Source organism: Melanaphis sacchari, unplaced genomic scaffold, assembly GCF_002803265.2.
Source record: "Melanaphis sacchari strain LSU unplaced genomic scaffold, SCAv2.0 Contig27_pilon_pilon, whole genome shotgun sequence".
NCBI classification, from domain to species: domain Eukaryota; kingdom Metazoa; phylum Arthropoda; class Insecta; order Hemiptera; family Aphididae; genus Melanaphis; species Melanaphis sacchari.
The window spans coordinates 3298691-3320070 of record NW_020271152.1 but is presented as its reverse complement, the minus strand read 5'-3'; the positions used below and the strand labels follow the sequence as shown (position 1 = coordinate 3320070).

Below are 21380 nucleotides of genomic sequence, written 5' to 3'. Positions count from 1 at the left end.
AGGCTAATTAGTAATGATAATATATCTAGCGACTAAGAAATTTCTTGTACTTTGTGGAACTGCCCTACATATATTATCATGGTTCAATTTTTTCAGCGCGAGATCACTCGTTATTTATTGCTCTTATACATTATCTGTTTTAAACTATGAACGTACTTAAAGCTTTATATAGCTATATAAGTATATACAATTTATATTTTTTAATCTATATACCGGTGAATCTCCAACCATGTTCATCCCATTTTTCTCCTTTGGTAGCTTGTTTATCCAAAATTTGATTTTAAAAATTTTAAAATATACTTTAAGACTATATTTTCATGTTTTTCACATTTTTATACCACTTCAGAAGTGTTCTGTAGAAAATACTAAATTGTTAAGTGGATATTTGTTATGAAATACGTATGAATGTAGGTATGTAGCAAATAAATATTTGAACGAGTAAATCTGGAAGATATAGAGGCTATAGTAGCTTAAAAATTTCATTAATTCATATCAATACATAAATATTTATATATTTTTAAATTATTTAAGAATACTAATAAATACTATATCCAATATTAAATCAATTTCAAATTTTTTATAAAACTAGTTTTAAAAACTTTTTCCCATGAAATAAATATTTTAATAACTGAAAAACTGTTTGTTTAAATTTTTATTAGGTACTTACATTAAAACTTTCAAAAAAAATTAAACACTAATAATTTACAGTAAAAAAGAGGAAGGGGTAGTTCATTTAAAAAAAAAAATCAAAGAAAAAAAACTTAAGATTTTGAAAATATTATCATAAAAATCTAAACTTTTATTCAAAAATTTCAAAAGTTAGAATTTGAATAAAAACATTATTAAATAAAATAAAATAATGGTGAGAGCATGATTGGAGAATAACATTTGGTTGTATACATATTGACATGGGTATTTGATGCGGAACGTGTCGATGCCCCGCCACGATTATCACGTATGATATATATATATATATATATATATATATATATATATATATATTATTTATAGATCGGAGTAATCGGTATAGATCAACAATCGATAGATCGATTGTCGCGAGCAGAGAGACAGATGCTAAATTGAGAAATCGCCCACCGCCAGTCAGCTCCGTACAGCCAACCCGCCCAGTTAAACAGCTCGTCGCCAAATACCGTTGTACAAACGGATTTATCGCACCCAACATGTAACCTCCGGTCGCACAAACATGGTGCTAATTATTATAGTGAGTATAATGTGATATTGTAAACTCGTGTATATGGTATAATTAAAACATTATTATTGAACTTTTAGAGTTATACAGTTGATTCTTTTAACATTAAACACTGTTATTGTCAAGAAAACTATGAAAACTATAAAAGTTTTTAAAAAAAATTATTATATTATTTGAAGTCATTATAAAACAATTTTTTTGAAATAAATATGATTATACTATTTAATTTTTAATTTTATATCTCAAAGCCAAATATAGAATATTTTCTTAGAATAGTTTTTATAATAATATCATTAAGTACTATATTAAATCCATAATTATTTTATAATGACAACAAATTATTCAAAGAAAAACACAAAAATTCCAAAAAATTATACTTTTCAGTATAATCAGTACATTATGTTTCTGTTAAAAAAATCATATTGTTATTGAAATTATGTATGCGATATATACATTTTTTTGAACAATGATAATGATAATATCAATCAAATAAATAAATGATTAATAAGATCGATTATTTTGTACTAAATCTACACCTTAATTGTTCAGTAGAATATAATTAAACATAAAATTATATATTTTGTTTTTATAATAATTAATATTTGAGTATTATTTTTACTAAAATAAGTCGCATTAAATCTTAAATTATCGTTTAGTTCTCAGGCTTTAATATTATATTATATAATTTAAAATAGGGATACTCATAATGTATAAGTACCTAGGTACTATTGTTAAAATACAATACATGAACTCAATATATTATTATAGTTTATTATTCTAATCAAAAAAATATTATTTTTATCTTAAATATTCTTTAAATATAAATAAAACATTAAAAACATTATTGATTTTGTCAAAATCAAAATATATTTAAAATTATGTTTTTACAATAAAGTTTGTTAAAAGTAACAATTTCATTTCAAAATAAAATATGTTTTATGTCTTATAATTATATTTAAAAAATAAATATTCAAGGTAGTAAATAAGCACTACATTGCAACAAGTTACAGAACCTCGTAACAGCATCTTATTATTAAGTCGATAAATCAGCATGTGTATAATATGATCGGTGTAAAACGGGGTAAATTTATAGGTTCCCCATTACGTTCTTGTATATCATAATGATATTAGTATATGATATAATTAGGAACTCTGTAAATAATTTAGGTATTTACATAGATTTTTAATAGCAGATAAGTATTCTAAAATCGTAAATATCTTAATTTTATAAGTAGATATATAAACCAAATTGAATACAGTTCAACCTAAAAATATCAAATATTTTAAAATAAAGGCCATTCTAATTTATTTCAAATTATATATTTTAATTTAGTGTTTAATATTTAACAAAACTTTGTCTATTGCCTGCCTAGTATCAACGTTAATTATTAAGTCACGTACACTTGATATTACAATATATGTTGCCATATGGCATATAGTCTTAGTTATATAATATTAAAACTATTAATAATAGTGTGTATATTGGCCAAACATTATGTATTCAGTGCATAAATACACAGTTATTTATTAAACATAACTAATATCGTGACAGTATGTTATCATGTTCGCTCTAAGATGCCTCGCAAAAATTATTAGTAAACAGTGCTCGTATCTTCCGTCAGTTATTATTAACATTGTTTTTTTTTTTTTTTTGGCGATCGTTATTAAGTCATCCAGTAGCCCACAACCCATACATCTAAAACACTAGAATTAAAATAACCCGGAACGATACGGAAAATCGTCAAAATATAATAAGTAATATTAATATAGGTACTCCGCAGTTATAACGACCTCGTATCCGCGTGATTATAAGATAACGGCATCACCTAAATCTATGATAGAAGAGTTAGGGGAGATGATCTCAATATGTGATTATCCGACTGATAGAATATCTCATTTAAAATTATCAACTCGCAGATTCAAGCATTACATTATTATAAATTAGGATTAGATTAATCTAGCATATTGTACAGATTAAAAAGTGATTTAACCAAGCATTCTCATTCTAATTTTTTCATCTAATAACAAATATGTATTCAAATTTTAATTTACAGAATTTAAAATATACCTGTTTGAACATCATGTTATCAAATTCTTAAGATTATTTAACTACTTAAAGAGTGTTCTTTGGTGAAACAAACTTCTGTTTTTTTTAATAAAAACCATATCTTTTTTTTTGTAAATTATTAAATTAATATATTTTTTTAAATATGTTGATGTACCTAACTTAAAATTTGAACAAAGATTTTTTTAGTTATTAAATATATTTTATAATTAGAATAATTATTTCACAAAAATAAATCAGATCTATGTAGTATTTATTATATTTGAACCATTGCTATAAATTTAAAATATTGATAAATTAATTATATACATAACTAAAATTTTTGAATTATTAAAGCCAAAAATCTTTCTATTATTTTATGTATATAAAGTTAACTAATTCAAAAACTGATCATTTGAATTTGAATTTTAAAACTTCTATATTTTCAGAAAATTTTTTTCCTATTAAAATTACAGTAGAAAGAGAGAGTTCTCATTTAAAAAACAGAAATTTTATCTTCGCAGAACACTCCTTAAATAGTACAAAATTTATCAAAAATTTAAAAAATGGTCTTTAAGTATTCACGAAAATTCTGAAAATCAAAAACTGCAGAGTTAAAAAAAAAAGAAAGTAAGCATAATTCTGTATATATCCATGAAATAAAAATTCATTTATATGAAAATGATAGATAATATTTCACCAAACTAATCAATCCTTGTTAAGTATGACCTTGACAGTGCATTCGAATCTGATGAACCTTTCATTGTGAATTTCCCCATCATTGAAGGACGCTGACTATTATTTTTATACATAATAGTGAAATATTGAATAAAGTATACATATACGTAGGTGTGTAAACTTGAACATGAATGCCACGGGATACAGTAAACTTCCGTGACAAATTCGTTTTTGTTATATTTTTTTTTTTTCATCCCCCCTCATCAACAACGTGATAGTACTTTTTCTCTTTATATGCATATTGTATAATTCAGTATATTTTCCGGAAATGTCTACGAATTCACATAATATTATATTATAGTATAGGTATGTAATATGTATTAATAATTTAATGGTCGGAACTGAAATAATACAAACCTATAAATTATACATATAGTGGAAAACTTACATCCTCCAGGAATTAAATAAGCTCAACAATAATAATTAATAACTGTTGACAAACAAACAAAAAAACACAATAATCTTTAATCATGTTATTATGACTCGATCTTAATAAATAAAAACCAGTAATGGTAATCTAGTTGGATATTTTTCGTTTTAAAAACATTAATATTATATACAAGGGAGCTACAAATCTGTTTAAAATTTTTTTTGTTAAAATTTAAATGTATATTATTGTTTGATTTTCTAATTAAATATTATTATTCAATACTATATATGCTGTATAAACATAACACGTTATCATCATTAATATAGCGCGTTGAATTTATGCAAATCGACAGTCCACAGATATATTATATCAAACAGAAAGGGACGAATTCAATAATATAATATATTGATTATTTGATCAACTATTTACCCATTTAGCATGCAATTATTCCAAATTCTGCACATATTACAATCCAATGTGATGGAAGGGAAGGTGGAAAATCTACGAAACGGAATTTAAGTCACATATTTCCCTTCATGGCGATAACCCTATTAGAATAATTTGAAAACTATATTATATTTTAATATTAATAGTTATAGTAATAATTACGCGCTATTGCTTTATGAACTCGTATTATTATTGCATAGTTGTATACAATCCTGTCGATGCAACGTAAATATAGTATACAATATTTGCGAACATAATATTATGTAGGTAACTGGTATGTTGTTATTATATTTGTTTAAAAAATAATTTTTAACGTTACGCGTAACGATATATCTAGTAATAACTTTTTTCGTACGCAAGTCATCCATTTTCAAGTTTTAACAATTGGAGATTGTTGTAACTGCAGATCTCATCGCAAAACAATATCTATAGCAATAGAAATTAATACTAATTTATTTATTTATTTTTTAGGAAAAATACGTTTCCTTGACACATTATTTTCGTATTAAACTGTTAATGTTTGACTATCTACCATATCTACCGTGTAATATATAGAATGCATGTTCATTACATATTATATATTATGTGTGATCAGTCGTCGTATAATATGGTATTACGCGTACGCGTTAAAAACCGTGAAATTATTACCGCTTTGAATAAATTAGGTCGTGTCTTAATAATAATATAATATAATATAATATAGTCACGTTAACTGCCGCATTGATTCATCGCTTAATGGGCATTACAAATACATTAATCTATATTCCGGTACTACCTTTATTATTATAAAATATGTATACATCATTGTCGGGCTTATAAAACAAGGCCGTGTGAGAACTTGAGATCTCGGAGCTAAGTTTTTAAAGCTCCAAATAAAATAAAATTATAAAAACTTGCGTATAATTAGTTAAGTTATATTTTTATTTTCATAAGACATAATTAAATATAGGTAACTTATAGTAATATTCAGTTAATTTTTTTTTCTAGCAATCTGTCACTGAAGCAAATTTTTGTATCACGTCACCTAAATGTAAAAATTAAGTATTTTTATTCATGTTAAAAATTAAAGCCTAAAGATATTATGGGTATTTCTTTACGCACAATATGTAATAAGAATGTGTATGGTAAGAAATTAGAAACCCTAAGAAAAAATCGTATTTATTATGGCCTGGGGACTTTGTTCCAGGCTTGATTATAGAGTGCTGTAGAAAATACGTTTTCCAAATGAAAAACAATTACATTTTCGTTATAAATTCTCAAGAGAATCACGTGTTAAATAATAGATCATTGATCATCTTCGTGCGGTTGCATTTTGCGCGTGCAATAAAATATTATACCGTAAAAACGAAGGTACAGCTAGTATAAGGTAGATGGATTCTAAAAGAGTTGCTATAATAATCTATATAATGCATATAATGCAGTTTCCGAGCAATGTACAACGACAACAAAACAAACAACTTTTTCTGTCGGGTGATTAATTCGATTTTAATAATAATTTCAGATTATACGTATATACCTACCCAACCATCGTTCTCGACGAGCCGTCCAACGACCGTATATCATTTCATTAAGCCCGCGCGTATTTCAGTTATATTATACTTATCTGCAATATTAAAATACGTCTGAATACACAATATCATCATTGCTATGATGCAAAATCAAAACGAAAGAATATTATATAATATTGTTATAGAATGCTGTATGATCTGTATACGTATCAAAACATCGCGCATAAGCACTCAAAGTTGTTGTATATTATTTTTTTTTAACTGTGAGGCCGTTCTTAGTTATCATTTATTCAAACGCAATTTAAAACAATATAATATTAATGGAGAGAGATACGTTTGGCTCATGAAATAGTCCTTTTCCTTGCTCGCCACATTCTCTGAAACGTTAAGCTCCGCAATACACGGTAATGCTGGTATACCTATACAGCTGTACCCTTCATTCGGTTGTATAATAATATATATTTTTGAACACTCATTCAACTATAATAATTTAAACTGACCATCAATAACGCCGTACACCATATTCTGAGAAAAAAAACGCTAGTACATCGTACGTTATTGTAATATTGCAATATGTTGATACGTGGTAAATTATAAGCGCGCTTACCATCTCGATTTTATACGTTTGAATTTACATGTATACATTAAAAATCGTAGTTTTTATTTATTTGTTTATTTTTTTTTTTTTTTTTGAACAATTTATTGCTTATGATGACCAGAATATTTTCAAACACTTTTAACATTGTTTACGACATTTTATAATGTAGGATGTCCATTTATTTTTTATAATATGAGAATTATTCAGTAGATAAATTTTTTTGTGAAAATACTATCAAAATCTGTATTAGTAAACCTGAGTTATTATTCTGTTTCATGTATGCTCGCATGTTTATTTGATTTATCGTGAACAAAAATCGATTACCCAACAGGCAATCGAACCGAATCTGCGTGTAACATTATATTATACACGTATTATAAAATGCATTTGCATATTTTATACATAATATATCACAGTAATTTGATATTCTTATAATATTATATACGGTACTATACCGTAAAAAACAATGAAAACAAATTAGTTACGCGTGCGAGCGTGTTTTTGGTCATTATTTTAAGGTATTATTTTTTTTTAATGTCTACTAAAAAAATATCCTAAAAAAATATTATTATTGTGACAACTCGCCATCCTTATATCACACGCGTGTGCACTGAACCGTTTCGATACACCTGCTCAATCTATCTACAACCTACGGTGTATAATATATTATAATATGTATTCGTATTTCGTAAAACGATGACGCAGCCCTCAATATACACAGTGACTCCTCAATCGTGAACCATGATTCATCTTATGAGATAAGTACAAGAAATATTTGGTTGTTGTTTTTTAGTTAAAAAACAAATTCTGATAAGTAGGGAGTAGGGGTAAAATTTATAAATAGGATAAATTATAGTTTTTTTTTTTAAACTAGTCAGTAAAAATATAGTAAAATAACAATGAATTAATTCAAATATTTTAAATTACCGCTAAGTGAAAAGGAAGTATCTTATAATAATTTAAAAAAAAATTGAATCAAATCACTATTCGTGTAAGCTAAGCAATTTTTTTTAGTATACATGTAAATCGGGACTAGCCCGTTGGGGTTCAATAAGCGGCGACTACTGCGTTAAAAATTAATTGTATTTCCTATTAAAATTGGCATGGTTTACGATAAAATAAATTAACTCTGTATACCTACCAAATAAACTAAATAGGTAGTTTTAAATATTATCTATTACCTATTGGCTATTTAATATTTTGTTTATTGTAAAGCGTTAGAATCATAATACTAATAAAATCGCTCAGATCATAACTAAAACGTCATAACACAAACAAAAACACTATAGATACTATAATATCATTATATTATTATAACCATAAATGCACTCGCACGCGTATTACACAAAAATAAGAAATAGGATGAGTTCCAATGTGGAATAACTATTGAATTCGATTTTATACGTGATTGATCATTGACGTGCGCGTGTTTCCGTATAAATAGTAGTAAAATATTATTATTCGTGTTATAACTCTTATAATTTTTGTAAATATTAGGTACTATTATTATATTATTTAATTTATTTTTATAATTATCATTTTTTCCAAATATTTAAGTTTACTAAATCTTAATTTGTCTGTTAAGCTTTAACATATTTTGAAATGTGTTCAACCCGTAAACATATTAATTAAATATATATTTATATATTTATATAATATGCTATAGATACACACACATTTCAAATATGAATTCCCGTTTTATAAATTGAAACCTGGAGAGCATAGGTATAACAATTATAATAATTTTGACCAAACCCCAAATGTTTATAGATTCTATAACTAAAAGTGTGTCATAAGAAAATTACAGTAAAAAATATTAGTTTTTTAGGAAACCCTATATAGTTGGGCTAAAATAAATTGTGAGTAAGTAATAACAGAATGGACCATGTTATTACAGTACTAATATACAATTTAATAACATATAATATATAATATCTTAGTATCTATTATTCGCGTGATGTTTGTACGCGTATAGTCATTTGTGTATATTCATTCAAGTGTGACAGTATATTATTATATAGAAGAAATATTGGGGGACAACGACAGTCATAATGATGATGATGATGATGATGATGATGACTTTCACTGACAATTTTTTTTCGTTTCCCTTCCGATTTCTGCTCTATTATTTATGCTGTATATTAATCTACATTTGCTTAGCGCCACCAAAATTGATGACGATCGCTTTGTTATTGTTGTTGTTTTTTTACTCATCCTCGAAATTTCTCTGAGTCCTGAGTAATTTGTTAATAAGAATATCTATTTACAAAGAATAACACATGAATCATCTTGATCTGCCGTCAAATAATTTACATTATTAGTTGATTTTTTGCCCGTAAAACAACGCAATTTTCGAAAGTATGATGTAAAATGATACATCTTTTATACGAAAATTATAATATTGTTCCTGTTGGCTAGGTATTTAAGGTAAATATTAGAAATATTGCACGTTATATGAATTTAAATATAATTTGTATTTACTTATGCAAACATTTTTTGTACACATTTTTTACAATAATTCATGATAACATATTATTAAAATACTTATTTACTATTTTTTACTTAATGGCATGTGACTGAGCTTTATAAGGATCTGTAGTGAAAATCCATAATTACATTATTACAAATTATTATAATAATATTTTTGTGACATGTCGTTGTTAAACAAAGAACATACCATGTACCATGTGCTCGTACACTCATAAGTGTATAAAAGGATTTTGAAAAAAGGTATTTTAATAAACATTATTCCCGAAAAAAAATGAACCGCATATCTAATGCATGTTGTACACGATAAAATCTATTCCTTACCTCAAAATAAAAAAAATTTCAACAGAAAAAAGATGTTTCGAATATACTATTTATACTCAACCGATATATTTTTATAAATCTCATAAAACCCACCATTCTCTATTAATTTTATATACTTGAATGAAAATTCAATAGTGGAGCTGGTGTTCATCAATACTTCTAAAATTAAGCATTCATAGACCATAATATGTTATATGAATTTATAATGACTAATATGTAAAAAATATAGTTATGCAATTGTGGATTATGTTTAGTCACTTTTATACAAACTCAGTCCATTCAATTTTTACCAGAATAAGCCATAGCTTAAATGTTTTTATTCGTTACGATTAAATATTTTTACGCTATTATATTAATTCAAAAGTCAAATAAAAAAATATCAATTGATGCAAAATACAATTCTTTAAATTTACCAATTAACAAATTCAATAACTATAATTGACAAAACACAACAATGCTCCATTGAAATGCATAATTATGTTACTTTTTCCGCTTTTTCGTGATACCTTAATTGATTCATACAGTATAATAATTTCATACCATTTTTCAAAATATATAAATGTATTTCTTTCTTTTAGAAATGATTGAGCTTATCAAAACATAACGGACGATGAGAATATTAATTAAATTTTAATCGTAATTAAATATGATAAGGGCCTCCTTTAGATTATGGCAACGTATTTATATTATAACCTACAATGGTGAACGTAAATGATTTATTATAGACAAATACATAATATGAATGCATAGAGTTCAAACCTTGTAGATCTGTGACTGGAACTTATTATCTGGTTGATCAAACTAAACAAGTCAAAGTCGAATATTTTGTATAGGTAAAAAGTATTTATTTGTAAATTATTCGTATGACATGGAAGTTGTTTTACATCACATACATTTATTAAAACCGCATAAAATGCATGTATTGTATTAAAATTTATTTTGCCGAAACATATTGTATATTTACATAAGCATAATAATATGTCTAATATCATTGTTTGAAATACTGAATACGCAATTAAATATTACACAGCTAGAGTGTTTTCAAATGAACGTCCAACTCATCAAGCCACACTTTAAATACACACAAACAGACACACGGTGCTCATAATGTTTTTATAATAAATTATGTATTATCACATATTGTGGCATACTATCATAAATAACTAAAATTTTGGGCTTAAACAATTTTTATACAATGTACATATCATTACTATGTTTTTGATAAATTATAGGTACATAATTATCGGACCATGGTCGACACTTCTCAGATGTTTTAGTATTTTCATAAAACTTTTTTTTTCTACATCGAACCGTAATATATTACACATTGTACAACGATTAATAATATATATATGTACCTATTAAATATACGACGATGACTTTATAACTGCTGAACGCGCGTTATGTGTAGAATGTTTTTATAAATTGGTCGACTCCGTATTCTATGATTCTATGCGTAAGAACTAAAAAGGCCATAATATTATTTGGAACACATCGGCGTTGTATAACGTGGTCCGGTTGATTATTAATAGTCCAATGATACACATTTTTATTGCATTTATATGTATACATAATATATATATTTAATACATAAAACCCATAAAAAGTATTTATTCTGTATTTGCCTTCACTGTAATAGCAATAAAATATAACGTCTTATCATACATTCTTTGATCCGTTTTATCACTTCATGTTATTTATGATTTTGATTTTACTTGAACATGGTATATCTACCTACTGGTGTAATTATTATACATTTAACAGTGTCGACAGTGGTACATTCGATCGGTTTTAGCAAACGAAACAGTACATTGATAACTATAATTTATGTTAAAACAAACGAATACGATAATTCTATAATATATAATTATTGAGTTCTTCTTCTGAACACGATGACATTACTAAATTATACAGATACTGTGGTATGCGTGGCTACGTAATTTACATTATTCGTACAGACTATAATATCGTAACATTAGAAATTAATAACACGACGCTATATCATTTTATAGTGCAATGTGTATGTGGTATATGTTAGTAAATAATATTATCATATATATCAGCCACATATCGTTCTAATACGTTTTGCGTGCATGGTATTACGACGTATGCGATAGTAATTTCATCAGAGGTGGTATGGGTTTTTTTAAAGTGCGTTTTACGACAAAGAAATCATGATTTACCGGGATTGTGGTGCAGCTCGCCGGTCATTTGACCGAACATGTGGTTTCGGTTAAATCACCACAGAATACTTTTTAAATAGTACAAAAATCCTCAATACTGTCGATATTATATATTTAAAAATTATAATTCGCACAAATCAATTATTAAATGAAAAAATATAGATGAACATGCTTGGAGAGTCAACCTGTATGTAGGAGATGATCGACGGATACTCATCGGCGGTAAATCAATGTCAAAGTCGATGCTAAATTTCCATTGACAATAAATAGATGTATTCTATATTTTCATTACAAAGTTCAAGTCCGATGACACCGAAGTTCTTCGGCACATTAATGTTTATTATTTTATGGATATTGTATTATCTCACAACGGCCTCTTTCGTGTGTAGTATGCGCAGGTGTTATTGATGTGCGCACGCGGCGCCGAACCGAAAATCGTGTACTCCAGACCGCTGCGCAACGACACTGAAATGACGGTGCAACCGACCGAGGCGGACGACGACGAGACGACCGGAACCAATACGACGACGGAAGTGCTGGCCACCTTAGCGTCAACCGGCCACCGGTACGCGGACAGCAGCAAAAGCATGTCGTCCAGGAACAACCACTATTACGGCGTGCAGTATTACGTGCCGCCCGTCGTACACGGCACCGCGGTCGCTGACGCCTTCGGCCGCCAACTGCACGTGCAGCAACAGCACCACCTGCAACGCCACGCGATGCAGCAACCGGCCGTGACCGCTGCGGCGTACCATCAGCGCGACGGTAACCGCACGCCGTGGGAACAGACGGCCACCGTGGTGCACGCCGACGGCGGACCGATACTTATGAACCCATTGCAGCTGCAGCCGGTCTACGACGACTCGTCTACGGCCCAGTACACGCCACCCAAACCGCACAGGACCCAGCCCGTGGCCAGAATCATCAAGTACACAGAACCCGCGTCTGCTGCCGTGGCGTACCAGCTCCCGTACCTGGCGGCCGAGGCGGACGACCGGACACTACTGGACAACCTTCCGGCGCTCCAGTTTGCGCTCCACCACGCCACCGGTAAGACGCCGCCTCCGCCGTTAGTCTCGACGTCCGGTCACCAGCAGTACGCGGCTCTCCAGCAACCGCCAAACCTCCATCACCACCTCCGTCATCATCCGGTCAAACAGACGCCCGCCACCGCCATGCACCAGGTCTACCCGCAGCACAAGCCGTACGCGCACCTGCATCGCAACCATCAGAGGGTACTTCAGCTGCATCCCGGTCACCAGGGTCACCTGCCGCACCGGTACGCCTCTTACGGCGCCGCGCAACCGGCCACCCGGTACACCCAAGTGCCGTTCGTATACAACCTGCCAGCACCGCCGACCGCACAGCGACACCTGTTGGCGCCGGCCGAGTACGACCTGGTGTCTCGGTTTAACAGACTGATCAAGCAGCGCGAGCAAGATGATCGGCAACGCGTCCAGGAGTCGGCCCGACGCCGGCGGCCGGAGGACGTTGACGGTGTCAGCGGTGACGCCAGTGTTGGCAGCGATAGCGACGATGGCGAGGAAGAGGAGACGGCCACCCGACCGGCGGTCAAGGTGAAAAAGTCCAAAAAGAAAAAGAAGAAAAAGAAGAAGAAACCGGCGGCCACCGCACCGCCGGCCCCCGTCGAAGAAGAAATCGACGAAGAGGACGGTGACAGACAGTTGTCGCCGTCACGACGTCACAAGCAACTTGTGCAACAGGACGACGAACAGCCCAACACCGAGGAACAGGAATCGCAAAACGTGCACACTAGCGAACAGGTACGCGTCGCGTTTAATAATATGCATTACCTATTAAATTATTGATTCGTGTCTCATTGTTATACGGTTAGGTAAATTAATTTTTAATAACCTTCTTTCATTTTTCCATCACTATTCGTATCAAAAAATATTAGCTCTCTCCAAACAATCCTGTCACTATTATAATCATAACTCGTCGTTTGTTTCTCGAATAAGAAATATTTTTAAACACGTGTATAATAGCAGTCCTTCTCTCTCGCCCTTTACAATATTACTGTATGAATTCAATATTTTATTAATTTCAAAAATTCAAACTAATTATACATTTACCGTTTTTAATAAATAAAAAAAATCAGCTATTTATTGCATAACAAAATTTATAATTTACTGTTATCTCTCAATTTTGGACAAACTTTATATTACTAGTCATGTCCAAATGATTATAAAAAACCAATTTTGTTTCCTTGTAAACACATTTCTTCTTTTTTAGGTTTTTGAAGCAATATTTATATACCTAACCTAACTACGATCTGTGACCATGGTCAAGTTTAATATTTTATTAATTATCGCTGCTAACTAGTCATACGCAGAGTATGCATAAACTACATAAGTACATATACTTTACTTTCATTGTTACAGCTGCCTGAAGGTACAATCGTTCAGGAAACTGAAGACGAACTACAACACACGTTGGATGGACCGGTGAGTTTTTTATCATTGTTATAATATAATATAATTTTTATTTTAATATCATTGTATACATTCAATCATGGTGTAGCCTCTCATAACCAAATGAGTCTAGTTAACGTTGCATAATTTTAGTTCACAGTTTCTAAATTTATAAATTATAAACAAGCAACACTCCAGTACCTAGTATTATATATATATATAAAGGACGGTAGAAATGCTTGTGTAATGTGGATATATTTATAATTATAACTAAATCGGTAATATAAAAATATCTATCTTGAAAATATGATTCTCAATAGAGTCTAATTAGGTTTTTTTTCGTGGAAAAAGAAGAAATGGTGTCTTTAAATTTTTTATTGATAAAAAATTGTAAGATGGCATAAATGATAGAGAACATATTTTCCAGATTTTTTATTGCATTCTTCAACAGTTTATTTTCTCACCATTATACACGCGCATTTTCCTTTGTAACCTATTGAAAAATTCGAAAAATCGCACTTTTAAAACCGTTAGACAATATATAGTGTTAAAATGTCAATTTATTTCAAGGCGTAAACTTTGTACCTATCAAAAAGTTGAAACTGAAAATAAACACTGCATAAAACCCATTATTTTTCTATACTCCATTCAAAAGCAACATAAACAATATACATTTTCGTATTTATTATCATCTTATGTATAGGATTATGTTTCGAACTAATTATAAATATTTGTATATTTTTTTAAAGAACCATAAAATAATATAATTGTATATTTATAAATAAAGAAAATAGAAAATCTTTTTAGTTTTAAATTACGCCAATGGAGCGAAGAAGATCTTACAATGATCATGTATATTTTTTCTGTTAACGCATTTCCTATATCAATATTGCTGAAATTAGAAACTGTAATAACTCTATAGAAAAACGAAATATATTTATCTATATTATAATTTATTAAACATTTAATGAACGGGAAAAATCTGAAAATCTCCCAAATACCAAGAAAATAAAATATGAAAAACATTGACAAATTTTTTTTTTTCGTAGACTTTTTAAAACCAATTGATCATATTGTTTATAACGATGTACAAAAAAAAAAGGTTCGGTTAAGTGATTATTTTTTTTTTAACATTATCGTTCGTGTGTTTTTAATATTTATAATCATCGTAACAGATTTTAATATAATAAAAATCAATAGGTTTGAAAATATGTACAATAATAATAATAAAATATTATTAAATATTCACTAGGTACCTATACGTAACTATCAGCTGTCGTCTATAAACTCGCTTATTGGAAATTTACTCCTACGAATTCTGTGCCAAAATCCTGGCTAAGCCATTATATATTATATTTTATTACATATACGCACAAACCTGCATTATGCGTTATTACGGCACATGGACATTATGCGCAAAATGTTAACGCATAAATTGCAGCACAACGTGTATTATCACCGTATAGTAACACTTTTGGCAAACGATACAGTTTTTTTTTCTTTTTTGTATTAATTGTCGATAATGGGGAAGATCGGTTGGTGAAGGGAGTTTACGGATAGACACAAACGGATGATGACGGGGTAATCGTAGTATAAACTATATTTATATTATTCATTTTTTTTCCTTACGCTAATGACCGCTTGTGCCAATAAGAGGCGTGTTAATAAAATAACTCATTGCATAAATAATTTTGTACAGTCTACATGTTTCTAAAAAAAATGATAATACCTAGAAATATTATAATACATGAATTATTACTGTACAGAAATTTGATTCAAAAAAAACCTTTCATAATACACGTTAAGTACGTTTCTTTAGTCACCACATTACGAGTATTGAAAAAAAATATGCGACTCAAAATCTAACATAAAATTTGCATGATTTATTTCGAAAATGTACACCAAAGCCCCAAGTTTCCAGGCACATTTCCCCTTTATTGGCATCTCAAGCATAGCCGACCAATGAAGTTGTATGAGAACAGCGAAGGAAAATAAGAAAAATAAAGATATATTCATTGTATTATGCTACGTATTCTTGCACAGTAGCCAACTATTATTTGGTGCTTAATAATAATAAGTACAATTAAAAAAAATTATAAGCGTAAACAATTATAAACCATTCTACACGACACAACGCTGCCTAAAGAAAGGGTGCAGCCACGTAGACTGATTTATTTGAAGAAATCGATATAGCACTTATATAATAGCGTATAAAATATAACATAACAATTCATGAATCCTGAATAATAATAATAATACGTATGATTATAAATAATTTTCTAGTTGTTTCAATATACGCAAAGACCGTTCTTTAAATTAATTTAAGAGTTGACTTGGTCGATTTTTTTATTTTTTTGTTTATTACAATATTATTATGCAATTTTAAATCGTATATTTTATGCAATGTATGTACATAATTTGCTTGCTAAATGGTGGTATTCAGATTCTTTCAAAAGTCTTAAGATTATGTTCGTCCGCTCATCGCAAATCCCTCAAATGGGTTACTGCTAAATAAGGCTACTCATTGTCGACGGTTAAAAATAAGTTATTCTTGAAATTAAATTTTAAAATCATCCTAAAAATAAATCTTTCTTTCCATCATGAATTGTGAAAATCCTAAAAAATTATAATATTATATTAGTAAATTTAAATATGATTTTTATCAACATTATAATATTATGAATTTGTAATAAACTATTAAGTAATAAAAAATGTACTCAGAAAACTCCGTAAAAAAGTATTTTGAATAATTTTACTTCATAAACAAACATACATACACATTACACATATAATATTATGAATATGTAAAGGATGGTACAATATTTTTATTTTTCATTGGTGTATAGTTTTTAAATATTTAATACGAATTTATTTTATATTTTTAACTACTATTCATACGTGATGCATATTATGTTATAATAATATACTACGTAAATATTTCTTTTACGTACGATCCGTACAACACAGCGTTTTGCACAATAATTTCGACGGAAGTCCATTACATTTTAAACGAAACTTGTACTAGGTTTCGCGAAACACTAAAAGTTATACATTTTTAACCAATATATCGGATTTCCACCCTCGTTACACTATAGAATTCTGACTGTGTAGTATTATATTTATATGTATGATATAACGTTAAGCTTTGATACTTTTATTCATTATTTAATCAATACTCAACTAAAATGTCTGATGTACACTCTGTTGCAGCAGTAATTAAATTTATCACCTATACCAACAATGAAAATGCCTATTAAAATAATGAATACGATATAATAACATGTTTTGAATAAAATATAATTGTGTGAACCAAAATATCATAGAGATTAAGTAAAATTACAATATTCTGATATAACTTATGTATAAATATTAAGTTTTAAGTAATTAAAATTCATTAAAAAAATAAAAAAATTTGGAAAATATTATATTTTTGACTATGGTAGTATACTTGTATTTTTATATTATTTTACTTTTCACTTTATTTTTAATCAAAAATATATATATTTGAATTTCATAAACCATAATACTTTTCTGAGAATTCAAACATATAAAACAAAATTTTGATTAAATATTTAATTGGTTATAAGAATCTATTTTAAGTGTAATAAATGTACTGGAGTAGCATAAATGAGGTAAGTACCTAAAAAATGTTGGTTTAACCTAACCTAACTTAAAACTCATGGAAACTTTAAACACTTTTACGAATAGCATACACTTAATAATTACACATATGTAGTTAACGATTCTCAGAATATAATAATATTTTATAAATATTCTACTTGAATTTTATTTTTAATTTTTAAACCAGAAAGTCACTCTGCTTTATAGTTTATGTTGAGTATAATTGTTTAATTTTGATCTAGTAACTAACCAAATAATTTTCTACCAGAAGTCATTCTCGAAATCAAAGATTAAAGCTTTTTTACTGTTGAAAAAGGTTCAGATAACAAATACAAATAAAAAAACAAAAACACACACACATATATATTTCATTATAAAACTAATACATCCATCGTTCTATTTAGAATCTAATAGGTATTATGTATAAATTTATGTTGTCATTTAAAAAAACAACTTAATAAATGATACATAACGGTAATTTTTTTTTTTTGCATACAATACATATCCTTCTAGTTACAAAGTAACGAAAACTAAAAACTTCATTGGCGTGTACGATATATAAGATATTACCACTATTATCAAATATATGTTGTCATTCAATCATTACTTACGTAGTATTTCCTAAAAAGTACAAATATATATATGTTTTTTTTTTTTAAGATAGTGTTTTATCTAACACTATAATAATATTATATAAATAAAATAATAAAATAAAGTGTATAATAAAAATAGCTGTACAATTTACATATTATTGATTTTTCTTAAAATGTTATTAAATAAATAAATAACACAAAGTATGTAAAAACTTCTGTTCAAATTAAATGTTATAACTTATAAGATGTATTATTTTAGTGACCGTTTACCGATGACAACAATGGTGTATTCATTCCGGTGAGAAACTGATGAAACTAACATATATTCGTTTTTGTAGATTTGATAGTTTCTGTTCTATCTACTACAAATATTTATTTTACTATACTGAATTGTTTAGGTGATATAAAAACTATAAGCGGGTTTCTCCAAAAGAAAAAAAAATATATATATATATATATAGGTATATTATTTAATATATTTCCATATGAATTATTTTACCTATAATATAAATTATCCAAATTTTAAAGGAACTATGTTAATTGTTAAATATGCATTATTTCAAATACTTTTTGTTACATTACATATTATTTATAATCAATACTATAATCACATACTTACGATAATTATTGCCATAAAATATTTTTTTCTAATTTCGTTTCATATTTTATTATAATTTGTGATGCGATATGTGCAGTCTCAGCTCAGCGAACAGTTCGGTGGTGACTTAACATTCGAAGATGGTGGCGGCGAACGAGTAGAATTCCAGTTACACGGCATCGGCGGTCCTGATTCGTACAAATTTGGATTCGATACCGGAAAAGGGTATTTTTCATACCATATTTTATTATTAAGCAATCGTATTTTATTAGTGGCCAATCGTTTCGACCACTAACGTGTAACACTCTCACATTAAGATTATAAAATGTCAGCACATGACGTGTATGCAATATTATATTTTTAATAATCTAAAAATTACTTACATATTCTGTCTGGCCCATGTCTTTTGTATACAATTTGAGTTTAAACGTAAGCGTTCGTGAAAGAAAACAACTGTTCTTCACATTTCTTTCAGTCGTTTTGTGAAAAAGAAGAGGTATGATTAAAATTTAAGCTCCGTCATCTCAATGTCAATCATACACATAACTAGAGTTTCTTAAATCAATATTACACACAAATATAATATATATATATATATTATATATAAATGCGTTTCCAATATTATAGTAGTTGTCAAGTCGTATATCTTTCATAAAAATTATTACTAAAGAAAATTTTATAAACTTATCATAATAACGTCATAGAAAATATTTCGAAAATAAGTAACAGCACATTTAAATTAAGCCCTTAACGACTTTGACATGTTGACATTTCGACACAATATATAATCTGCTCAGTCTTTAGTGGTATTTATAATAATAATATTAGTTTTACGATAAACTCTGCCCCCACCAACAAAAAAAACACCCTCACTATAACTGCAGACACGTTTGTTTTAAGTGTTAAAACTTATTATATCATATCCGAATAGGTCCAACAGACAATTCAGGTACGAGGAAAGAGACAACGGAGGAAACGTCCACGGCCATTATGGATACTTGGATAATGACGGGAAGATGCAAGTGTACAACTACAGTGCACATCCAGAACTAGGATATCGCGCGCAAAAGGCTGAAACCCTTGAGGTGTGAAAGCAGTTGAACATGATGTGATGTAATTATTATAACATAATAATATAACTGTTTATAAATTGTTAATAAATTAATTGTAAGTATCATAGTACGTATACGAATTATATTTACAAGTATAATAAAATATTACAGACCGCTATTGTCATTGTAATATGTGCCTATAAATAAACGATTCGTTTTGAAACGCGTGATTTATACTATTACATAATAAATGTGTGTGTGTGTGTGTGTGTGTGTGTGTGTGTGAAGCGTATAATATGATATACACATTATTACCTAAATAATTTTAGAAAAATATTTACTTAGGATTTATAAAACAAAATGTATTTTACTAATGCACTTGTGCACTATTGACTACTGCAGTCATCGCAATACCACGCGACGTGACCTGACCTAACCCGCATATATCGTTGTTATGTATTCCAGTTCAGCAACTAACAACGCGGAAATCGATTAGAGCGGCTCGTGCGGACGCGTCATCTATCTACGGCAATAGGCGTTAAATTTTAAATATATATATAAATATCTAACTGGTAGGTATAGCTTCTACACCGGTGTTTTTGTAGTCACGGTGAGTTACATCAGAACGTTTTGCATCGGTGCGCGATTAAAGATGTATTCGTGAGACGACGGACGCCACCGTTCGATCGCGCTGTGCATGCGCGACTCGCCGAGCGCGTCTAAATTTCCGGCTATTTCATTTTTTACTCTTTCGTTTTCGTCATTGCCAACAAAAACCATACATTCTTAGAATTGTAAGTCCCCGGTCGTCGACCGTTTACATAACAGATTTGTTGTGTATAATGTATTAAATGTATTATTGTAACACAGATGAAGAGAGAGGAAAAGAAACAGAAACAAACAACGTTTGTTGGTTTTTAAAAGAATAAATATATTGTCTTTACTGTAAAATACATTAAAAAAAAAAAAAAAACACAATTAACAAATAGGTAAAACTATATTATAATACGTTACATATAACATTATAACATACTCTACCTTAAAATCACATTTTATCATAGATATAGATGTGTTGTGTTAAAATAATAAAATATAGTATTAACACACTACACATAATATATTGCGGTGTGATATATATCTTTTATATGTATATATCAGAATATATTTTATAGCTA

General features: G+C 28.9%; 1 protein-coding gene across 1 annotated transcript; it reads left to right on the top strand.

Annotated features, from left to right (window-relative positions):
• Positions 1-1098: 1098 nt before the first annotated feature.
• Positions 1099-20336, top strand: LOC112595450 (RNA-binding protein 33-like). The gene is made up of 5 exons (XM_025340677.1): positions 1099-1222; positions 12299-13693; positions 14312-14374; positions 19251-19378; positions 20085-20336. The coding sequence occupies exons 1-5, from the start codon at positions 1205-1207 to the stop codon at positions 20242-20244; spliced, it is 1764 nt and encodes a 587-aa protein (XP_025196462.1). The 5' UTR covers positions 1099-1204; the 3' UTR covers positions 20245-20336.
• Positions 20337-21380: the final 1044 nt, after the last annotated feature.

What these genes read in the sequence shown, in the direction of transcription:
- LOC112595450 (XM_025340677.1), top strand. An exon ending in ACGTGCACACTAGCGAACAG is followed by an intron (nt 13,694 to 14,311) that starts GTACGCGTCGCG and finishes TCATTGTTACAG; the next exon opens with CTGCCTGAAGGTACAATCGT. An exon ending in GGATTCGATACCGGAAAAGG is followed by an intron (nt 19,379 to 20,084) that starts GTATTTTTCATA and finishes ATATCCGAATAG; the next exon opens with GTCCAACAGACAATTCAGGT.